We start from the raw sequence: 24,377 nt of genomic DNA, 5'->3' as shown, positions 1-24,377 counted from the left end.
TTTCTGACTAATGTAACCAGAAATATAATGTATTGTTTCACATTGTTATATAACATTATTAGTATTAGTAAAGCACATGCCTTAACTTACTGTATACTTATAGGACTGTACTGTATAGTCTATTCAATACTTTTTAGTCATAATTGGAAGAGATCAGCTTAAAGTGGTTCTTCGCTTTGTCTTAATATTTTTTTTTTTTTAATGAAAGGACACAGCCGGCTGCTCATTGTGCTTTGTGAAAGGTCCCAGACCTGTGATTTGTCCCTGAAGGTTGGGGTGGGGGTATAGAAGAACATCCAGTGGATTGCTGCAGCGTTCCGAACCAAAGCTGGAAATGGTATCCGTCAAGACCAGATACTCGCTCCCCCCACCCCCCCAAAAGAGTACCAAAAATAGAGGAGGAGGGAAGAGGAGGACATAAAAGGTGACGTTTCGCTTTAATGTAAAAAGATCACTTCTTTAAATTATATATATAAAGCAATATTAAACCCAAAACCAAAATGGGTCTGGCCCCCCAAATGTCTGAAGGACAGTAAATTGGCCCTTTGTTTAGAAAATTTGGAGGTCCAATACAACATAACATTATAGTTAGATCCATACCCTATGTTATGAAACAAGAAAATCTCTTACCTAAAAACACAGATATTTCTCTAGAACTCCCTAACTTAAAGCGAAGTTCCACCCAAAAGTGGAACTTCTGCTCATTTGTCTCCTCTCCCCCTCCGGTGCCACAATTGGCACCTTTCGGGGGGGGGGTACAGGATACCTGTCTTTTACAGGTATCCTGTTCCCACTTCCAGGAGTCCGGGCCGTGGCTCCCTCCTCCTCCCTCCTCCTCTCCATGTCGCCGGGCCAGTAGGGGAAAGGAGCGGGGCCTCGCGCATGCGCAGTAGGGTTCCCGGCGTGAAGCCATAAGGCTACACTGCCAGGTACCTTTAACCGCAATGGTGGCGGCAGCACCTGACAGCTGATGGAAACATCAGCTGCGGTGCTGACATTGCTGGACTCCAGGACAGAAAGTGTCCTATTATTAAAAGCCAGCAGCTGCAGTATGTGTTGCTGCTGGCTTTTATTTTTTTGTTTTGTTTGTGCGGAACACTGTTTTAGTCTGCATCTATCTCCTACTTTGTCTGCCTTAGGCAATCTCTGAAAACTCATCTATTCAAGGATGTCTATCCCACCACCACCTTAGCTGTATTTCTACTTTCTACAGCCCATTCCTCACAATCATACCTTTTGTATCACTTTCCCCTACCTTTTAGATTTTAAGCTCCCACAAGCAGGGCCTTCCTAACCCTCTGCGACATTTTATAAAGTATATATTTACATATATACATACACACACATTGCTACAATGTAAAGTAGTGAGTGTACAGCTTGTATAACAGTGTACATTTACTGTCCCCTCAAAACAACTCAACACACAGCCATTAATGTCTAAACCGCTGGCAACAAAAGTGAGTACACCTCTAAGTGAAAATGTGTGGCCACCATTATTTTCCAGCACCCCCTTCACCCTCTTGGGCATGGAGTTCACCAGAGCTTCACAGGTTGCCACTGTTAACCTCACTCCTGAACTTGTTGTTGGTGTCCTGCAGAAGGAATACCCTCACAGTGACGAACGTGGCTTTGGAATTCATGTAGGACTTGGTATTATCTTGGTATGCATTTTTGTATACACATTGTGATCACACCAAAACATGATAGCAATGCAGGTACTGGACTTTAACGCTCTACTGTGATTACATGCTCAGATCACCATGTTGCCATTTTTGTTTTACTACACATGCACAGAACTGTATTTTTATGACACAAAATATGGTAACAATGACCCACACATGCGCAGTAGTCCTCTCTCTACCTTGCATGCATGGATCATTCCCGCCATATTGCCAATTGCCTTTTAACACTGCACAGGCAAGGCTGGCAGGGACAACAAAGATAACAGGATTTTCCTGTTGCCGTCCACATCACCATTGCAACAGAACGGGCCATCGTGTTAAAATCCAGGTACAAAAATAAACCTCTCTTTATTACCAGGGCATAATCAGATTTTAAATTCAAATTCATACACACTATTTATCAATCCCCTATTGTACTGCTTCTCATTCTCTTGTATAAGTTTGATCGACACATCTCTATTTTACTCTAGAGGTAAAGCTGAAATAAAGTGCCATGCTACTTCATATATTCCTTTCTCAGTAAGTAAAAGAAGAAGCAACATCACCTCCAGCAAATTCAAATGAAATCGTATAACCACAAACAATGTTTTAATTGAAGTCCTTTATCAAGTAATATATCCTTGGACTACAATGGAATCTGCATTTAGTGGAATTAAACAAAACAAGGAGTTCTGATGGTTTTCTCACTCAACTATCCTTTACAAACAGAGGCAAACCCTATACATTAATTTGTCTAGTGAACAAAATACACATGTCACAGGTGACACGTGTCAATAGCTGCTATGGACAACATCTTAATTTTTCCTTTCCTGTATTACAACATTGGGTAAAAAGTCCCAAATCCCAACTTCAAATCATTCATTTTTGGTTCTGAGATTTCAACAGGAGAGGCTTCAACACCAATAATTATATTTTGCTCATCTCTGCATTTCCAATACAAAGGTCATGTTTTATATTCCCACTAGATGGCAGTGTTGTAGCTGGGTCTCAAGCTACTTCAAGACTTATGCCTAGTACTGTACACACCATGAGAAAATTGAATGAAAAATACCGCTTTTGGGGCAATCGTCCAATAATCTGATCATTAGTACACAGCTTTCAAAAGCTGATCACGACTATTCATGCAAAATTATCCGAAGTAACAGGCACGAAAAATTTTCTCGTACAATAACAGAACAAACAGTTTGCGTGTAATTAGTATAGTATATGTACGGAAAAAATTGTGTGACCAAGATCATGCAGGGCCGGTGCTACCACTAGGCAAACTAGGCAGCCGCCTAGGGTGCACTGCTGCCTAGGGCGCCCAGCCACTGGTGTTCCTGCTCTTTTCTCTCTGCAGCAAGCAACTAAGTCTCAGCATCAGCAGGCAGCCGCCGCTCCGTTCGCACATAGTGTCAGGGCGCAGCGGCGGAGGACTGTGTTTGTGTCCCGACTCCCGAATTAATGGAAGCAAGCAAACATTCATTGATGGGCACTGGTAAGCTGCATTGATGGGAGCTGGTAGGCTGCATTTGATAGGTGCTGGTGAGGCTGAATTTGATGGGCGCTGGTGAGGCTGCATTTGATGGGTGCTGGTGAGGCTGCATTTGATGGGCGCTGGTGAGGCTGAATTGATGAGCGCTGGCGAGGCTGCATTTGATGAGCGCTGGCGAGGCTGCATTTGATGGGCGCTGGTGAGGCTGCATTTGATGGGCACTGGTGAGGCTGAATTGATGAGCGCTGGCGAGGCTGCATTTGATGGGCGCTGGTGAGGCTGAATTGATGAGCGCTGGCGAGGCTGCATTTGATGGGCGCTGGTGAGGCTGCATTTGATGGGCGCTGGTGAGGCTGCATTTTATGTGTGCTGGTGAGGCTGCATTTGATCGGTGCTGGTGAGGCTGCATTTGATGGGTGCTGGTGAGTCTGCATATGATGGGCGCTGGCGAGGCTGAATTTGATGAGCGCTGGTGAGGCTGCATTTTATGGGTGCTGGTGAGGCTGCATTTGATGGGAGCTGGTGAGGCTGTATTTGATGGGTGCTGGTGGGGCTGTATTTGATGGGTGCTGGTGAGTCTGCATTTGATGGGCGCTTCATTAAAAAGGTATACATGGGCAGAGCAAAGGGGGTGGAGTCATGGGTGGAGCCAAGAAGGGCGGCAAAAAGAGGTTTCCCCTAGGGTGTCAAAAATCCTTGCACCAGCCCTGCGTGCTTGGAAACTAAAGAATACATTACAATACAATATAATACATTACATCACTTCCGAAGTTGTATGCTGTCGTACGAAAATTTTCATAACCGTAGTAAACTATTTGTTTTCGATATGAGACTAGCATGCAAAAAAATGGAAGAACATTCAGCCAATATTATTATTGTGTGTATCAGGTATTACTAATAAAAATGTGAAAGCTGACCAAACACTAGCAGATTTTCGAATGAATGTTCGTATGGACATTCGTATGGATATTCATACAAAAATTCTTCGCACATTTGATGACTTGACAAATGTCATTTCAAAGTACTTCAAAACTGTTTGCTTTTAACATTCAATTTTGAAATGAATAGAATTTCCTGAATGAAAACCAAATTCATTGTTGTTTGTTTGAGAAAACTTTTTTCATCCTGCTTCTTCGAATTTTCTCATCTCCGCGGTTGGGAATGAGTATTGATTTGACCCAGCAAATTATGGGAAAATCTAACAAACATTCCTAAAATTAAAAATTTCAACTGTAATTCTAGTGTATGGGCAGCTTTATGCTGGATTCAGACCACTTTTGTTGCATTAACCACATACTGATGCATAACTAAATGCACTTGAGTTTTTTTAATGGACTGTGTTGATGGTTTTTTTTTTTTTATGCATTGCATCGATGTGTTTCATAGATCTGAAAGTCACCACATTATTTTTCTTTGCTTCATGTGCGTTGCAGCATGCTGTGTAGTGCGTTGCACTAAGTATTAATGCAGCATGTTCTATTTTCACCCAGACAACACCAATGCATTTTTTTACTACCACTGATCTATGACATCAATCCATTTTATACTCCTACTGGCCATAGGCTGGTCCCCAGCAGACAGACGGACAGTTTTAGGACCCCTGTCTCCTAATACACCTCTACCAATCATAATCACTGTTGACCCTTGAATAATATGACACCAGGCACCGTTTTTTTTATTATGCCAACACTTATCAGGGCAATGCTCACTGGTAGCACTCTTCCAAGAGTATTATAAAAGTAAGAAAAGAAATCCTCTCTAAGCCAACAATCTACAGAACAATCTTTGAGCCAAGATAAGTTCATGTCCTCTATAAACCTCAGAAGTAGTTCTCAAGAATTATAACCAGAAATGCCTCAAATACAGTTCCCTAAAGTCTTATGTCAGCAAATGTATTATCTCTCAATCATTACAGCAGATATATTGTGAAAAAAACGTTGAAACAGAGAAATAGTACTGTGATGGTAGAGAGTAGCTCTGTCACCATCAAATTTTTGTTGACCTTAAGCAAGACAGCCATTGCCCATACGTCATTACCTGTCAAACAGCAATATACTCTGTGATGGGCTGAAAGAAATGTAATAGATGCTCCATACAAGTGCCTCAGCTAAAGCCCCATACACGCTACTACTACCAGCAGGTTGAATGGAAAAAAACTGACAGCTCCCATCTGAGCAATCGTACTAACAGTACGATGTTAGTACAGCAAACGCCCCTGCTGTTCTATTGTGTTCAGCGCCACCCCACGACTGGCGGTGAGTCAACAGCGGGTCAGAGGAGGAGCTGCTGCGGGACAGAGATGACAGTTGCTCTTTAAAAATTATAATTTAAATTGAGTTGATTTAAATCAAGCTATTTTACTAGTGATTTAAATTGTGATTTAAAATGATTTGATTTAAATCAAATCCACCCTGCCATACACACAGGTTGAATGTCACCCGGTTTCTTTTGAACCGGCCGATGTCACCCGTCATTCGGCCCGTGTGTACTAGGCTTAAGTCACTAGGAGGCAGGATGGGTCACAAAGTGTACCTATTATTTGGAAACAGCTGGTCTTGGGGTGCACTGATTCCATGTCACATGTCCCTGTACTGTACTAAGGCCTCGGATGCCAGCACAATTTTCAGTCGAAGTGAATTAATGTTCTGCTTACGTTGGTGCCCATAATGCAGCCCCGCTGTGGGGGTATGTGACCTGGAATCTCTGGAATTGAAGCACCTAGGGTGTTTCTGCTTCCAACATAGGCCTTATGCACACTGGGTGTTAAGGCCCAGTGTATGTTTAGATAAAAATTATTGGTGTGCTTATTCTATAACGTCTGTACAAAAAAATGACTTGAAGAAGTCACGTGACAAGTGACGCAACGCGCCAAATGGAACCGGTGACGTCATTTCTGGGGTCTTGTACACCAGGAAGAACGGTGAGGAGGAGAGAAGCTGTTACTGGTTTTTAAACTTATGCGATGTCTAAAGAATCCTAACTAAACTGAAACTATTTTGAAAGCAATATTGTGCAATTAAATGTAACGGGGAGACCTAAAGGATTGTTTGCTGATCAGAACGGGGACCACAGGAGATTCAGATTATTTTAGGTGGATGCCTGCAGACACTAAAGATAGTGGGCTCTAACAAAGTCTTTGTCTGACCATATCTGGTCATACCCTGAAGGTGAGCGGCCAATTCACTTGGGGTGGATGGTGAAGGTGCACTTTTCACAGATAAAGCATTATTAGCACACATTGGAGCAGTAATGAATTTCGGGTGGACTGTATATCTGCTTCAAACATAAGTTTATTAATCTTGATGAACTTCCAATCTTTTTGTTTTGTGTTTGTTTATTATGTTTTTTGTTCATTGGATATATTTCATTTGGCAGGTATAAAATAGTATATACCACATTCCGTTTATTGGCAACATTTTTTTTGTACAGAAATTATAGAATAAGCGCACCATTAATTTAAAAATATATTGTTGTAGGTTGCAGCTTTTCGCATATTTATTATATTTCATTATATTTTACTCTACTTTCACTAAGACCCCTTTCACGGAGGAGAAGATTCGGATGCCGCACACCGGATGTAGTCAAAAAATTTTCACTTTATTGAAAAAATGGGATCATCAAAATAACAAGACTGTCATGCAGAAAGTACAGATAAGCTGACGCGTTTCGCACTCAGGACTGAGTGCTTACTCATAGCTAACAAATATTAAAAAGACAAACTTTTATATAGCTCAATGGGGTATCACATGATTGCCCAATTAGATGGTCATTGAGTCTCAGCTGGAAGCCGATTTAATGAGGTCTTGGCATCTGCTGGCTATTTGGTGTGTTAACTGATTGAGAAATGTTTTCAAAACCGTGACATGTAAATAGATGACAAAGAAGGTGAAAAAAGATGTGTATATGCACATGTGTAGGCAAAAAAATATATATGTGTGTATATATATATGGTGAATCCTATCAATAAACGTGTATATAATAATGAATATACTTCTATGACGTGTATATATAAAAGGTGATAAGTATCAAAAAAAGAATTACTATTAGGTGAAAGGAAAAAATTGTGTAAAAAATATTTCTCATTAAAAAAAAGCATTATTAGCACACATTGGAGCAGTAATGAATTTCGGGTGGACTGTATATCTGCTTCAAACATAAGTTTATTAATCTTGATGAACTTCCAATCTTTTTGTTTTGTGTTTGTTTATTATGTTTTTTGTTCATTGGATATATTTCATTTGGCAGGTATAAAATAGTATATACCACATTCCGTTTATTGGCAACATTTTTTTTGTACAGAAATTATAGAATAAGCGCACCATTAATTTAAAAATATATTGTTGTAGGTTGCAGCTTTTCGCATATTTATTATATTTCATTATATTTTACTCTACTTTCACTAAGACCCCTTTCACACTGGGGCGGTTTGCAGGCGTTATTGCGCTAAAAATTGCGCCTGCAAACCGCCCCTGTTTGTTCAGTGTGAAAGCCCGAGGGCTTTCACACTGAAGCGGTGCGCTGGCAGGAGAAGAAAAAATCTCCTGTCAGTCGCTTCTTTGGAGCGGTGAAGGAGCGGTGTATTCACCGCTCCTGCCCATTGAAATCAATGGGACAACGCAGCTATACCGCGGTAATACCGCGGCTATAGCCGCGCTATACGAGTGGTTTTAACCCTTTTTCGGCCGCCAGCGGGGGGTTAAAACCGCACCGCTAGCGGCCGAATACCGCAGTAAAACAGCGCCTCAGTGTGAAAGGGGCCTAATTGTTTACATCGCACAGGTATTCTTTATACACAAGGCCCAGTGTATGTTATTCTGTTGTTTTTGTCTGAGCAAAAGTTACAGGCACACAGTCAAGCACCGCTGCTGGCAACTTGTAAAGCTCAGTGAGGCTATGAAGCCTGCTTTCCAGACATTCGTTCTTGGACACATACTACCCTAAATATTGGGACTAATCAGTTCAACATCCAGCACCATTCAGCTAAAGCAGCTTTCAGCCTCTCATAAAGTCTTAAAGGCTGCCAGCAGCGGGGCTGGACAGTACACCTGTGCCTTCTTCCATAAGAAAACGCTGGAATATCATGCATGGGGGGCCTATCAGGTATGTTTTTACTCTTTAGGTCCACGCACTTCTACCTCTCTATTAGAATGGTGGACCTTAAGGCTGATTGAATACACCCTGGATACATTAAAACAAAAGGTGTGCAGTGTCTCACAGTTCATTTTCCAAAGAAAGCAGCCCCAGCCTGAGTAGAAGCCTGCCCCTGGCAGCAGGCTCCGGATTAGGGCCAGTTCACACCACATGCAATTTTCTGCATCAAAAACACATGGAAAGTAGGTCATATGGTTTTCAATGGCATAGTTCACATCAGTGCTTACAGTTCCAGAAAAAAAAGTAGAACATGCTGCATTTTTCCTGCACTGGACTGTACTGGAACAGAATAAAACACATCAAAAACGCACTGTTGTTACACACATGTCCTTATTTAGGGTTGAGAAAAAAGAGGGGGAAAAAAATCCCCTGGACTGCATCAAAAACGCATCAAAAACGTACATGCAGAAAAGCATCTAGAACACATCCGGAATGCATTTCTATGGTGTGAACTGGCCCAAAGACCTTTGCTCTCTGTGAGAAAGCAGTCATCTCTTTGCAGAGGTCTGTCAAGCACCACAGAGTCAGACAGATCAGTAATCAACAAAGCTCATGCTCCCTGCTAATTGGAAAGCAGGAGTCCTCTGCATCATGTTGGCGGGGACAGGCTTTTCTACTTGAGTTTAGGTCCAATTTGACAAAAATGTCAAGGTTTTCATTTTATATGAGAGGAGCTTGATATAATTCAGAAAACATTAGGGAAACATTTGAGAACTTTGCAATTCCAGCATTATTTTTACCTGTGGTGCTTCTATACTTGTTCTCTGACAGCTCTGAGATGGCACCTGTAGTAATAGTCTTCTTCAGTCTGGAGGTGGTTGCAGCTGTACTGCCCCCTGGCTTTGTGAGCATGTCATCACTGCTTGCTCTTTTCAGCTGCAACAGACAAGAGAATGGCTATTGTCCCTGTAGATATTTATATATTCCAAATAAAGCGTACTTCTTAATGCTGCATAGAAAACAGAAAACAGCTGCATACTGTCCCTATCACTATCCATAATAACACATTTGTCATAATCGAAGAATGATCACATTGCAGGGCAAAGCAAACAATGAAGAAAACCATTTTATTTCAATCCATGTGGCCATTGATGCAAGATTGTTTATGGAAAATCATGCATCAGCAGTTATTTATTATTGATTATACATCAGCAGTTAACTTACTATCAAGCAGGACACACAAAAAAACCTTTGATGGAGGCTCTGCCAGTTCTCCTACAACAGCTGCTCTTTAAACCAGGTAATCCAATCACCTTCTTGTCTGCTGTTCAGCTATAAATAAGATTTTATTATTGATTGGTGATAAGGTTTGGATTTTGGGTAATGTAAGAAGTAAAACTCCCTCTATATTTAAAGACAACCTTGGGATCAGTCTGAATGAGGTTCCATGGTTCATCTCCAACTCTCACTTTTCTATATACTTAAAGTATACTGTATGAACCCTCACCTTGTAAAACAACACATTAAGTTCAAAATGAAAGGCAAAACATTTAAACATTTGTGTGTGTATATATATATTTATGGTCGTGGCCCTAAGACCGAGACAAATGTGGATCACATAAACACGCGACAAGACTCACAACATAAATAGACCTGAGGTGTGGCTTTTGGTCGTCTGGTAGGTATGGCAAGAAAAGGGGCCATACCCAAGATAAATAATGGATGATTGTGGAGGAAAATTTGCTGAGAAGTGCTGTAAAAAGGGGAATGGGAGGGAGGGTATCGTGCACTGAAACTGACAAAGAGGAAGGGGAAGTGGTCAGCTTAAATACCCTCCGGGCTCCTCCCATAAATTCAGGCCAGCACACTGGCCTTCTAACTTATGGTCGTGGCCCTAAGACCGAGACAAATGTGGATCACATAAACACGCGACAAGACTCACAACATAAATAGACCTGAGGTGTGGCTTTTGGTCGTCTGGTAGGCATGGCAAGAAAAGGGGCCAAAAATAACCAGGTAGGGAATTATCTTTATTGCCTCTAACCTCATTGAGTGAGCTTGGAGAAAGGGCCATCTTGAGGGAATATATATCTGGTAAAGCAGGCAGACTTTTGACCTGCCTAGCTTCTTGGTCACATGGTCTGGTACTCCTTGCTGAGATGTGGCTGAGGCTGCGCCGATCCAAAGGGATATCCAGAATACCGCCCGGGGTCTAGGCCTAAGTTGACCAGTAGGACCCAAACATGTTTAATAAACTGATTTCCACTCAGGGGGTTGACCTGAAAAGGCAGTAACGGGCTGGAGACTGGCTGGGTAAGTGAAAGAGCAGACGGTCAAAAGATCGTTGCTGGGCACCAGGCGTTGCTGGTTCGAAAGAAGTTTATATCCACTCCGGGTCCGGTTTGTTGCGTTTTCCGTAAGATAAAGGACATAGTGGCTTGGATACCGGCCAGGTACAGCCTGATAGGGGTATGAGGGAGAGCCAGCTGTGTGTGGCAATAAGATATAAAGGCTAGGACATGAGTGACGTCATCTACTGTGGTTCCAGGACAAGTGGCAAGGAACCTACGGTAGGTGTACCAGGCCGTGGGATAAGCCTTTAGTGTTTTGCTAGACAGTGAGTGGTTGATGAGCCGGGTTGCATTGGCAAGGTGTGGCTTCAATCCATTGTTAGTTGAGACCAAGGTGGGATAGGAGTGGATGATGGGTCGGCTCCAGGTTCCTGCTGGAAGAATGAGACAAAATTGGAGCGGGACAGTGCATCGGCTGCGGTATTGCACTTGCCAGGGATATGCTTACAGTAACTGTTAAATTTGGTGATGTAGTGACAATTGCAGCAGACTGCGCAGGAAGGGCATGACGGGGAGCGACTTGGATCTACCCTTATTAATGATGTCAGCTGTAACCTGGTTGTCTGGTGAAGAGCTCTGTCTGATCTGTCCACGTGTGGCCCCAGACTTGGGCTGCTGCCACGATGGGGTACAGCTCGAACAATGACAAAGATCGAGGGAAGCCAGGAATCAGGCAGATTTCCGGGGGCCAAGGTCTGGCAAACCAGTGATGGCCAAAAATTGCAGCAAAGCCAGTGGAGGCTGCAGCATCTTTGACTACCTGGGGCGACTGAGCTGATACTGAGGGAAAAACATTGGTATGTCATTCCAGTTGAAGAGGAACTCGTCCCACAAAGCCAAGTTTGCTATTGCTGTTGGGTCGAGTCTGAGGACTTGGTCGGGTCCTGCACTCGGGCAAGAAAGACTAAGAGCCTTGAGATGAACGACCGCCCCTGAGGAATTGTTCTCATAGCGAAATTGAGCATCCCTATCAAGGACTGCAGCTGTCTTTTAGTACATTCCTGTGACCGGGTAAACTCTTGAATGACCAACCTAACACAAGCTAATTTGTCAGAAGGCAGGCTAGGCTGCATGGCGTGCGTATCCAGGACGATGCCTGAGAAACTTATGAAATGTGTTGGGCCTTCCACTATGTGTCCATTGAGATTGTTGAAGACCTTAGCTTGTCTAGATCTACCGGGGGGGGTATGTCTAGGTGTTCGATAAGCAGAAAATCGTCCGGATAATGGATAACCCTGTGACATTGGGCCTGGTGTGACAGGTTCAAGTGAGGGATTGAGCGAAACCGTCAGCTTTGTGGGCAAAGTGGCGACAAAAGAGTTCCGTGTCTGTGAGGCTCCAGTCAGAGCTTATCTGGAACTGGGCAAGTCTCACTGCTGCTTTAGCTGAAAAATGACCGATGGTTGTAGACGGCAAAACCTCCATATTTGTAAGCAAGATCTGTCACTGCATGAAGGTATAAGTCCCGCTCCTCCCTCCTGCTGAGGGTGGCTGAACAAAGTACATCTCTGAACATCCCGAAGGCCAGGGAGAACTCAGTGGCTGACAGCTTACGACTGAGGCTGGGGTCTCTCGACTTGACAACCACTGAGACATCCCCCCAGGCGTATGATTTGTTGTCCGCCAAGTCATGGACTGAGATGAGCAGGGATGCCAAATGACATCTTTGCCCTCCAATATATCCTCCCTGATGCTGGTCGGGACAAGATGAACGGGGAGGACGATAGGTGCAGAGCCTGATGTACCTGCAGAAGGAGAAGCTGTCATCGGGACCATGACCAGGTCCGGGAGGGTCATGGATGGGTGAACTTTCAAAGGTGTGACTCTGGTCTGGACGTCTGAACTTTTGCGGCTAAGGGGGAGACCAAAGAGTGCAGCTGGGCCCCGTGGATGGATTGTAGGGATGCCTGTTGGGGCCAGCTGCAGCTGGAGGCGGGAAGAGGAGCCTGAAAAGCTTTGCCTTCCTGGCCGTTAGCAGGAAAGGGAATATCCCTGCGACTCAGCTATGAGTTTGGGGATGTTCCGTCCCCTGAGGGACTGCAGGCAGCCGCGCTCTGAGCCGTTTGGGGGGGTAACAGAGGGGCGGGTGTGAAGTCCTCGCTGCCAGAAGACAAAAAGGGGGCTGGGTGCTCATATTTAAGAGGAGTCATAGCCATAGGATAGAGAGCGGAGTGGTAAAGAGAAAACTCAGAGAGGAGGAAAAAGGAAGAAGTACAGAAAAAGGAATGATAGGCATAGACAGGAGCTGACAGAGTTCTGTTGTGCAGAACTTATGTTGAGTGGAAATTTAGAAAACTCAGAAGAGTGCGTGGCGACCAAGGTGGGCCAGGAGGTGACTGGCCAGATAACCGATAGCTCGGGTGCCTGTCTGTGGCAAGCACAAACCTGAAGACCAGAAGCCCAGGGCGTACTGGGGCGAGAAGTAGAAGTCTGGTACGGCCTACGTAGGAATGTTGCGGTCTGTATGGGGTGACGTGTGCTCGGCCTGCTAACACTTGCCCTGCCAGCAAGTCTACTGTTAAGCGACCTTGTCTGCGAGGTGAAGGGTCGCCCTTCGAAAACAGAGTGTCATGTATAGACATATGTGACAGAACTAACGCCTGGAGATCACGTCCAATGATGTATGTGAAGTAACAGTATAGTGAAAGGGTGCTGCAGAATGATGTGATAGAAAAGCCCATGAACTAGGCCCTGACTGACGCTCTAGTAGCGAGGTCCTGGTTATGATCGAAACTCAGTCGACCGGGAACACCTGCAGTAGGGGTGACATGAGTGCAACAAGATTTCTTTACTTTTTTTTTTTTTTACTTTTTTTATGTGTCCCCCTTGTATGCGACTGGCCCTGATGAAGTTGCAAACATAGCGTTTTTTTATTTTTTTTTACCTGGGAAATAACGTCCAACCTGGTACAGGATGAAACCTGAACTTGACTGACCTGAGGGAGAAAAGATAGACGAAAACAATGAGTGGCTCGTATGAATGCCACTGGAGACGAGTGACCGATTAAGTGCCACTAAAAAATGAAGTGGGGTGTATGAGCACCACTGAGTGTGCTTGCAGGGATTGCAAGGAGTATATGTTGAGATGCATGTTTGCAGCGATTGCAAATGGGTATATGCTGAGATGCGTGTTTTTGCAGCGATTGCAAGGAATATATACTGAGATGCGTGTTTTGCAGTGATTGCAAAAATGGGTAAATGCTGAGATGCGTGTTTTGTAGCGATTGCAAGTGGGTAAACACTAAGATGCGTGTATTTGTAGCAATTGCAAGGAGTTTGTACTGAGATGCATAATTTTACAGAGATTGCAAAATGGGTATATGCCGAGATGCGTGTTTTGTGCAGCGATTGCAAGGAGTTATAATGAGATGCGTGTCTTGCAGCGATTGCAAGGAGTTATGATGAGAAGCGTGTCTTGCAGCGATTGCAAGGAGCTATGATGAGATGCGTGTCTTGCAGTGATTGCAAGGAGCTATGATAAGATGCGTGTCTTGCAGCGATTGCAAGGAGCTATGATAAGATGCGTGTCTTGCAGCGATTGCAAGGAGCTATGATGAGATGCGTGTCTTGCAGCGATTGCAAGGAGCTATGATGAGATGCGTGTCTTGCAGCGATTGCAAGGAGCTATGATGAGATGCGTTTCTTGCAGCGATCGCAAGGAGCTATGATGGGATGCGTATCTTGCAGCGATTGCAAAGAGCTATGATGGGATGCGTGTCTTGCAGCGATTGCAAGGAGCTATGATGAGATGCGTGTCTTGCAGCGATTGCAAGGAGCTATGATGAGATGCGTGTTCTTGCAGTGATTGCAAAATGGGTATATGCTGAGATGTGTGTATTTGCAGCAACTGCAAGGAGTTTGTACTGAGATGCATGTTTTGCAGAGATTGCAAAATGAGTATATGTTGAGATGCGTGTTTTTTGCAGCGATTGCAAGGAGTTTATACTGAGATGCATGTTGCAGCAATTGCAAAAATGGGTAAATGTTGAGATGCGTGATCTTGCAATGATTGCAAGGAGATTATACTGAGATGCATGTTTTTGCAGCGATAGCAAATGGGTAAATGTTGAGATGCGTGTTCTTGCAGCGATTGCAAGGAGTTTATACTGAGATGCATGTTGCAGCGATTGCAAATGGGTAAATGTTGAGATGCGTGTTCTTGCAGCGATTGCAAAGAGTTTATACTGAGATGCATGTTGCAGCGATTGCAAATGGGTAAATGTTGAGATGCGTGTTCTTGCAGCGATTGCAAAGAGTTTATACTGAGATGCATGTTGCAGCGATTGCAAATGGGTAAATGTTGAGATGCGTGTTCTTGCAGCGATTGCAAGGAGTTATGATGAGATGCGTAGCTTGCAGCGATTGCAAGAAAGGTCACCTACTGATAGGCGAAAAAGAAAAGGATAGCAGAAATTGTATATGTAGGAAGGAACTGCGAAGTGGCATACGTAACGAATCGTAGATTTGTTATAGGGACTGTTACGTATTGGTGTGTGGGATACTCATGACGCGAACCGTTGTACCGCTTGTGCGACTAGGTTCGGAGTGGACTGTGATGTATGTAGCTGCTGAGGTGATGTGAATCGGACAAAAAATAAATAATGAATCGTAGGGTATGGTAAGAACCACTACAAATTGGTGTGCCGGATAAGACCGATGCAAACCGTTGTGCCGCCGAGGCGACTAGGCTTGAATCCGACTGATTCGTATGACATGAAAGCAATACGAAACAGTCAGTAGAAAATTACATAAACAACGAACCATTTGTGGGGTACAACAGGGACTAATAAGAATCAGTGAGCAGGATGCATCCGATGCGAACCGTTGTGCTGCCGATGCGACTAGGCTCGTATCGGATTGTAGCAGGTATGCAATATGAATCGGTTGTAAAGAGATGGCACTGATACAAATCGGTTGTAAGATGTATGAAGTGAATCCAATACAAATCGGTTGCAGCGTGTATACCACACCTTACTTCTAAAACCAAACACATTCCAACCACCCAGCCCCCCAGGCTAATCAAAGTGCAGAGAAGGCCCCATGTGGGTCTAATTACCACCTCAATCAGACACAAAACCCATGCAAATAATACATGCTGATCTCCAAATGGATGAGACGGCAACCCCATAGACAGTGAATCCTATGAGAAAATGAAGCCTGTATGGAGTGATATCAGAGAACAACCGACAATGGCTCAGAGGCTTGGATCTACGAACGAATCGTATGTTTGTGGATAGGATGACAAGCAAGGCAGAGCGAGTCTGCAAATCTAAGTTTGCAGGTATAGGAAACATATCCAATGGTAACATTGCATATGAACAAAAAGGTTTGAAGCCTACCTGCAACAGCAAGCGAGAACCGCCGACGAAGACGCCGCAACCCACTTGTAATCGAACGCACAGACTTATGAACACAAGGTAAGCTGGGAAGAGTCAGCACAGTGACATGTAGTATCGTGCACTGAAACTGACAAAGAGGAAGGGGAAGTGGTCAGCTTAAATACCCTCCGGGCTCCTCCCATAAATTCAGGCCAGCACACTGGCCTTCTAACATATCTATATATATATATATATATATATATATATATATATATAGATATATAGATATAGATATATCTATATATCTATATATATATACATATATACATGTAGTTGCTGCTAATTTTTCACTTATTCTTTAGTTGGAGTGGGGAAAGGTAGGTCCCTCACAGATTCATCTTATTTCCTGTAGTGATCTATGTATAATAAAAAATTTACTCTCCGAGTTCCTACGCTTAACACAACCCATGGGACGCGATGCAGATCCACCACCATACCTGACCCAAACTCCTTCTGTTCTTACCCCAAACTCCAATATCAAATTAGGCCATACATGGGTCATGTCATTGTATTCTGACATCAAGGAGACTCCCCCACCATCAGAATACATTGATCAGTGCCTACTGCCTGTGGCACTGATCAAGAGAGAATATACTGGCAGGGTGGCTGAGCAGAAGTCGATCCGTAGAACGCTTTCTGTTCAACTACAGTGGCCACACATGAATGTAAATTTGGCTGGTGTCAGGGCTGGACTCAGCCCTTCCTTCTCTGAGCTGGCCGCTCAGCTGTCAGCTAATTGCCAGCTCCTATCTCGCCACAGTTACTCAGCTGTTGATGATATCTAGCTCATCAGTCCTGCCTACTTAAGCCGTCCAGTCCAGAGGTTCTCTGCCTTCGCCTTGGTCAACATCACAGAAACTATCTCCTGCGATCCTGTTCAAGACTTGCTTTGCTGACATTCCTTCTGGCTCCAGATCCTGCTTGCTGTTCCACTACATTGATCCCTGATTTCTGGCTTGGCTGACTATCCATTTCGGTTAACTTTGGCTATGTTTTGACTACGTTTTTGTTCTTTTTACTTTTATTATTAAACAAGTGTGATTTAACTGTACTTCTATCTTGGCCTGATTTCTTGGTTTCTGACAGCCAGTCCCTGCTGAACTGGGCCGAATTTCGATCAATGTGTGGTCAGCTTTACTTTATTCCCTTATTTTCTTCCTTCCCTTTCGTTTCTCTTTTTGCTTACCTCCTTAAACAACCAGTTTTAATATATCAACACATCCCCTCTTCTTTTTTGCCTAATGCATGCATTGCTAATAAACTACTGTTGAGGATACAAGAAAAGAAACATAAAGCTAGGTATCCATTAAAAAAACTGACCAAATACACAGATAGGAAATTACCCAGATAGCAAGCAATTGTGCTTCAAGTTTGAAAATGACTTTCTAAGCTATTGGTAGACTTGCCAGGCTTCACAAGTTTGTTGCACAATTGCAGCAAGTCCGCACTGCATGACTCCAGATCAACTTTCTTTGCAAACATTCTGCAAGTCTGCTGCAAGTTCTGGTTAGTTAAGTTGTGCAATAGTCATCCCGCCACAGTGGTAACTGTGACTTGCAGAGCTCTTGCTATAGACTCACCACTGCAACTTTGCTCTTGCTAGAGACTTGCCACGCAAATTTGCTACAAATTGGAAAAGTGTCAACTAGAACTCGTGCTTCAAGTGCTCTGCAAGTATACAGCTTGCCAATGAAAATGTGCAGCAAGTTAACAGACTTACAATTCAACACTGCCACAATTTTTTTGCAAGTTATCCTTGACCAAGGTCTATAAATATACCTGTAAAATATTACTTGTACATCTTTATTGTGATTCTCACATGAAATTATATGGTTGATATTTTCTTTCACTGGCGTTAAAACTGTTCTGTGTGCTTTCACAGTTTTACGTTTAACCACTTCAGCTCCGGAAGGATTTACCCCCTTCCCGACCTAGCCCTTTTTTGCGATACGGCACTGCGTCACTTTAACTGACAATTGCACGGTCGTGTGAAGTTATACCCAAACAAAATTGATGTCCTTTTTTTTTCCCCCAAGAGCTTTCTTTTGGTGGTATTTGATCACCTCTGCGTTTTTTATTTTTTGCTCTAAAAACAAAAAAAGAGCAACAATTTTGTAAAAAAGGAATATTTTTTACTTTTTTGCTATAATAAATATCCCCAAAAAATATTAAAAAAAACAAATTTCCTCCACAGTTTAGGCCAATATGTATTCGTCTACATATTTTTGGTATAAAAAAAAAATCACAAAAAGTGCATATTGATTGGTTTGAGCAAAAGTTATCATGTCTACAAAATAGGGGATAGATTTATGGCATTTTTATTAATAATTTTTTTTTATTAGTAATGGCGGCAATTTTTTTATCGTGACTGCTACATTGCGGCGGACAGATCGGACACTTTTGACACTATTTTGGGATAACTGGCATTTATACCGTGATCAGTGCTATAAAAATGCACTGATTACTGTGTAAATGTCATTGGCAGGGAAGGGGTTAAACACTAGGGGGCGATCACGGGATTAACTGTGTTCCCTCAGCGTGTTCTAACTGTAGGGGGGATGGGCTCACTGGAAAATGACAGAGATAACTGCTCCCGATCACTGGGAGCAGTAGATCCCTGTCATGTTGCTAGACAGAACAGGGAAATGCCTTGTTTACCTAGGCATCTCCCCGTTCTGCCTCTCCGTGCCCCGATTGCGGGCCACTGGTGGGTATCGAGTCCGTGGGTCCCACAAATAGAGCTTTCTTTTGGTGGTATTTGATTACCACTGTGGTTTTTTTTTTGCACTATAGAGACTGACATAAGACTGACAATTTCGAAAAAAAAAAACAATATTTTTTACTTTATGCTATAATAAATATCCCCAAAAAATTTCAGTTTACATATTTACATATTTTTGGTAAAATAAATAGCAATAAGCGTATATTGATTGATTTGCACAAAAGTTATAGCATCTACAAAATAGGGGATATATTTATGGCATTTTTATTATAAATTTTTTTTTATTACTAGTAATGGCGGTGATTAGCGATTTTTAGCGGGATTGCGGCACTTTTTTGGGACCAGTGACATTTATACAGCGATCAGTGCTATAAAAATGCACGATTACTGTATAAATGACACTGGCAGGGAAGAGGGTTAAATGTGTTCCCTGGGAGGTGTTTTTTTAACTGTGGGGGGTGTGGACTGACTGGAGTAGGAGAGAGATTTCTGTTTCTGATCACTAGGAACAGACGATCTCTCTCTACTCCCCTGACAGAACGGGATCTGTTTGTTTACATTGACAGATCACTGTTCTGGCCCTCTGTGGAGCGATCGCGGGCTGCCCATCATGTACATCGGCTCCGGCGACGCGACAAGGGCCTGCTATTGCCACTGAAGGGACCGCCATCCCGGTGTAACTGCGGCAGCTGGTCGGCAAGAGGCTAAAGTGTTACTAAACCCACAACAGTAAAATCAGTCTGTATATGCAGTAAAGCATGCTTGTTATAATCACTGTGGAACTTAAGGGGTTAATCCTCTGCTTGTGTAAGAAGGCTGTTTGATCCTGTTTTTTCTGATCCTCTCCTTCTTCCACACCATCTGCTGCTAGTACATGCCCTAGGAGGCACTCTACACATGCTCAGTTTTTAGTGTTTATTGCATGCATGGGTGCATGTGATCAGCAGAGGGCCAATCAGCACTGTCCATGCAGAGGGTCAAGGGTCATGCAGCCTCATAAGACAGTCAGAGGAGAATGAAAACTCCTCCTACAAGCTTTAACCAGTGCTCGGCCGGACACTGATATGCCGCGTACACACAAGCGGACTTTACGGCAGACTTTGTCCTGCAGGCTTTTCAACTGACTTTCCCAAAGAACGGACTTGCCTACACACGATCAACCAAAGTCCGACGGATTTGTACGTGATGACGTACGACCGGACTAAAACAAGGAAGTTCATAGCCAGTAGCCAATATCTGCCCTAGTGTCGGTTTATGTCCGTCGGACTAGCATACAGATGAGCGGACTTTTCGACCGGACTCGAGTCCGTCGAATAGATTTAATGTTTCAAATGTTTCAGGTCCATCCAACTTTTGGGGAAAAAAAGTCCGCTGGTGCCCACACACGATTGAATTGTCCGACAGACTCCGGTCTGCCGAACCAAGTATGCCGTAAAGTCCAGTCGTGTGTACGCGGCAATAGATGTCACAAGACTGCTGTATACTACTGATTAGAAAAGGTATTTAGCAGTTTATATTTACTAACATAATTGCATTTCAATGTTCTGTGTACTGTGGGAGACCAGATATAGGCAATGCAGGGTTCTGGGTTTAGAAACACTGTAAGCAAATTGCGGTGAAGATTAGTTGTGCTTGTGTGAATGATTGACACATTTGCACAGTTTTTATACATAAACCCCCAAGGGTACTGCAGTCAGTAGGCTTTCCCATTTCTACCTGAATGCATTCACCATATATTCCTTGAGGGAATTCACTGACTAGAAGATGGTGACACTGGCCCTCTAGTGGATACCTCATTAAGGTATTTAGAGTATGCAATCAAAATATAAGAATTAGAATTTCAACTTGCAACAATGCTCTGTGTGTCACCAGAACAGGAAGTGAAGGAAAATCTCCCCAACAGAGACACACAAGAAAACCCGACAAAGGATCTATGCCTTCCCGTACCACAGTTATATGGAAATTCCTCTTTAAAGGATCATATGGATGGTATAGTTTATTTGTTAGTAGGAGTACTGATTAAACATGCTGCTGCAAATTTATTTATACAATATATGTACAGTTTTACAGATGGATCACCCTGGTAGCTGTAACAGAGCATAACATGCACAATATTTTCCAGACACTGTATTGTGATGGTACTTACATCAATAGGCCTCAAAACTACTATGCCCAAAATAATATAGGAAGTTTGCAATCATGCCTCACTCTTACCCTGCTCAGCCGGGATTCAAACGCTAGAGAATTGGTTGACCTAGAGGTCTTCATCCCAAAGGCAATTGTTGGAATGGATTTGGCTCGATCTGTCCCATGGCTGCTCTGTCCCTTATTGCTCTGTGCATTCATATTACGAGCAGAAGTCTTCATCCCCTAGAGGAAACAGAAAATAAATCATACAATAATAAGATCAATGCACATGCATATATCATATGTTAAGTTTCATTTTACATGCAGAGACAACACTAGACTCATACCTCCCAATTTTTTGAGATAGGAACGAGGGACACTTATTAGCACACCCCCGTCAGACCCCCTTAAGGGAGAATTATACAAAATAATTATTGGTTAAAAACATAAGTGCTATTCCTTTATTCTGGTTTTCGAAATTTATAGATGCAGTAGTTTAGAAATTGGATGAAAGGTTTAGCACTGGGAAACACTTTTTTAAGGATAGAAAGTGCATTTTATTTACAACTATATAGATCAGACCAAAATGAGGGACAAATGAGGAGGAAAGAGGGACAGCGGGACATTGCTCCAAATCATGGACAGTCCCTTGAAATCAGGCAGTTGGGAGCTATACTAGACTGCAGTAGGAACTTGCTGCACAGACTCTCTTACTCCTCTTGCAATTTGTGTAGTGCGCCAGCTAAACACACATTTTAAATACACACACACATATATATATATATATATATATACTGTTTAGGCTGCCAAAATCTGTTTAGCCAGTCTGTTAGTGACTCATACTGTATATATTTACCAGACTGATTATAACAGCGTTATGGTCAGCTTTGCAAGTTCCTGGGTCACCTGCCTGCCCCGCCTACTATACCAGAGCATCATCCCACTTTTGACATTCTCCCTTTGGTTTCCTTCTTCTGTAAGGTCCATAAAGTAAGACAGCATGCAGACCACATACAGGGAAACATGGCAAAATGCACAAAAATGCATAAACAAATGCACATATACAGTCATGGCCAAAAATATTGGCACCCCTGCATTTCTTCAGATAATGCACCACTTCCCCAGAAAATTGTTGCACCCTCAATTTAATATTTGGTAGCACACGCCTTACAAAAATAACTGAAATCAATCACTTCCTGTAACCACCAATGAGTTTCTTACACCTCTCTACTGGAATTTTGGATCACTCACCAACTGCTCCAGGTCTCTCAGATTGGAAGGGTTCCTTTTCCCAACTGCTGTTTTGCGATCTCTCCACAGGTGCTCTATGGGACTTATTGCTGGCCAGTTCTGTACTCTCCAGCGCTTTGCCTTAGACCAGGGGTCTCAAACTGGCGGCCCTCCAGCTTTTGCAAAACTACAATTCCCATAAGGCATTGCAAGGCTGACAGTTACAAGCATGACTCCCACAGGCAGAAGCATGATGAGACTTGTAGTTTCGCAACAGCTGGAGGGCCTCCAGTTTGAGACCCCTGCCTTAAACCATTTCTGGGTGCTTTTTGACGTTTGCTTTGGGTCACTGTCCTGCTGTAAGACCCATGACCTCTGACGGAGACCCAACTTTTTGACACTGGGCACTACATTGACCCCAGAATTCTTTGGTGGACTTCAGATTTCATAATGCCATGCACACAGTCAAGACATCCAGTGTATGAAGCACTAAAGCAAACCCAAAACATCAGTGAACCTCACCAAATTTGACTGTGGGGACTGTATTCTTTTCTTTAAAGGCCTTGTTTCTTTTTCTGAAAACAGTAGAATGATGGGCTTTACCAAAAAGCTGTACCTTTGTTTCACCTGTCCACAGCACATTTACAATTGCAACAATTTTCTTGGCGAAAAGGAAAAGGAACCCTTCCAATCTGAGAGATTCAGTTATTTTTCTAAGGCGTGTGCTACCAAATAGTGAATTGAGAGTGCCATACATTTTGTCCAGTACATTTTAGAGTTTTGTGTGGAATGTGTCAGATTTGGCTTTTTGATTCTCCACTTTTGTGTTGTGCCAATACAAACAAAAGAAATAAACATGACAATGCCTAAACATTTGTAATTGCAACAATTTTCTGGGGAAGTGGTGCATTATCTGACAGAAATGCAGGAGTGTCAATATTTTTGGCCATGACTGTATGTAAAGGCGCCTTTGTAAAGTGTGGTCCTGGAATAATCCATTGGTAGCACCTCAAACACATATAAAAATTGATTAAATCTTACATTTGGGTGAAAATGTTTGTAAAACTCAGCACAAGGATCATTACTTACAGTACATTTAATGTGAAGTGTCCCTTGTGCTAGTTCTATCATTGTGAAAATCCAGTCATCTGCCCCCCTCCCATACCCCACTGCCATAATCTTCCAGTACTATGGGGGTTACTTTCTTGCCCCTTTTTTGTTTATAGAAGCTGTAGAAGTTTTTGATAAACGCATCAATATCTGGTTTGGTGGATGTGGTAGCAATTCTCAAAGAATTCTCATGTTCATCAGATATTTTGGTTCTAATTTTGCCCTTTGTGTGCTTTATCCTTGAAAATAGTTGCCTACAAATATAGGTGTGTCGAAAACTGATGACATGAATAAGGTGTGATTGTGAAGAGTTGGCTATTTTTCTAAAAGTCCAGTAAAGAGAGACTGTCACATTTTTCCTTGGCCACATGTGTTAGCTAAGCGTAAATGCAATTTTACAAAAAAATCCAAAAAAAAAGCAACATTTTTAAGCAAGTTTACATTTTTGTGTTGGGCCACATTCATAGCCACCTTGGGCCTCAGGTTGCACACCCCTGATCTATAAGCATTGTGAAGAAATTCATTTTCAAATCTGACAACCAAGGCAGTGTGTTTTGCTATGAGAACAGAATCTTGGCAAGCTCTCAGCCATTTAATGTAAACAACCAGTAGGTGTTTTCAAGATGTTACAAAGGACTGAAGCCGACTCTAGGATCTTTGGTGTGACCTTTATAGATCGTGAAGTCAGGGAGAGCTTGTTTAAGCTCTTTCTTTAAGAGTTTACAAATAGTTTAATGTCCATTCCATAGTCTTGGCACAGAAGCATTTTTAGCTGCTAGTTGTGTCACTAACCCTGGTAGACTAGTTGGGAGTTCTGATTTCTCTGGCTGCGTACTGGCACTAATAATGAAGGCGTGAGAATCACCTTAACTAGTATTCTCAGTAAAGGGGCTAAAATGAGCAGCACATGTTTTTCCCTTATAACAAGACCCTTCTGCTTTATTTTGTTAAGTAAATCTACAGCCAAAGTCCTCTAAGACCTCGGGATCCAAGATACATTTTTTACAAACTCTAAACTGTCATATGAAAGCCTCTTTTCATTTCTCTGTTATCTACGTACATAAATTACTTTTTTCAATTACTTCTCAGAACCCGCACTGCTATCAGCAGAGAACAGTTTAAGACAAAATGTCCCTGATGAATAATTCATAACCATCAGCTGTAAATGTATAATCCTACAACTTGCACGAGGTACAAATGAGATAACTGTATA

The 24,377-nt window shown here is 42.7% G+C and overlaps 1 protein-coding gene across 4 annotated transcripts in view; it reads right to left on the bottom strand.

Moving 5' to 3' along the window:
* SPECC1 (sperm antigen with calponin homology and coiled-coil domains 1) overlaps positions 1–24,377 on the bottom strand; it is a 588,472-nt gene that overhangs the window by 405,753 nt on the left and 158,342 nt on the right. For all 4 annotated transcript variants that reach the window (XM_073616875.1, XM_073616874.1, XM_073616878.1 and 1 more), the window contains 2 exons: positions 20,912–21,067; positions 9,048–9,183 (listed from right to left, as the gene is read on the bottom strand). In XM_073616875.1, the coding sequence (XP_073472976.1) occupies positions 9,048–9,183; positions 20,912–21,064 (289 nt within the window). In that variant the 5' untranslated portion in view covers positions 21,065–21,067. The remainder of the gene's footprint in view (positions 1–9,047; positions 9,184–20,911; positions 21,068–24,377) is intronic.

Source organism: Aquarana catesbeiana, linkage group LG02 (genome assembly GCF_042186555.1).
Source record: "Aquarana catesbeiana isolate 2022-GZ linkage group LG02, ASM4218655v1, whole genome shotgun sequence".
In the NCBI taxonomy this organism is placed as follows: Eukaryota; Metazoa; Chordata; class Amphibia; order Anura; family Ranidae; genus Aquarana; species Aquarana catesbeiana.
Note: the sequence above shows the minus strand (reverse complement) of the source record. Positions and strands in the feature narration are given on the sequence as shown.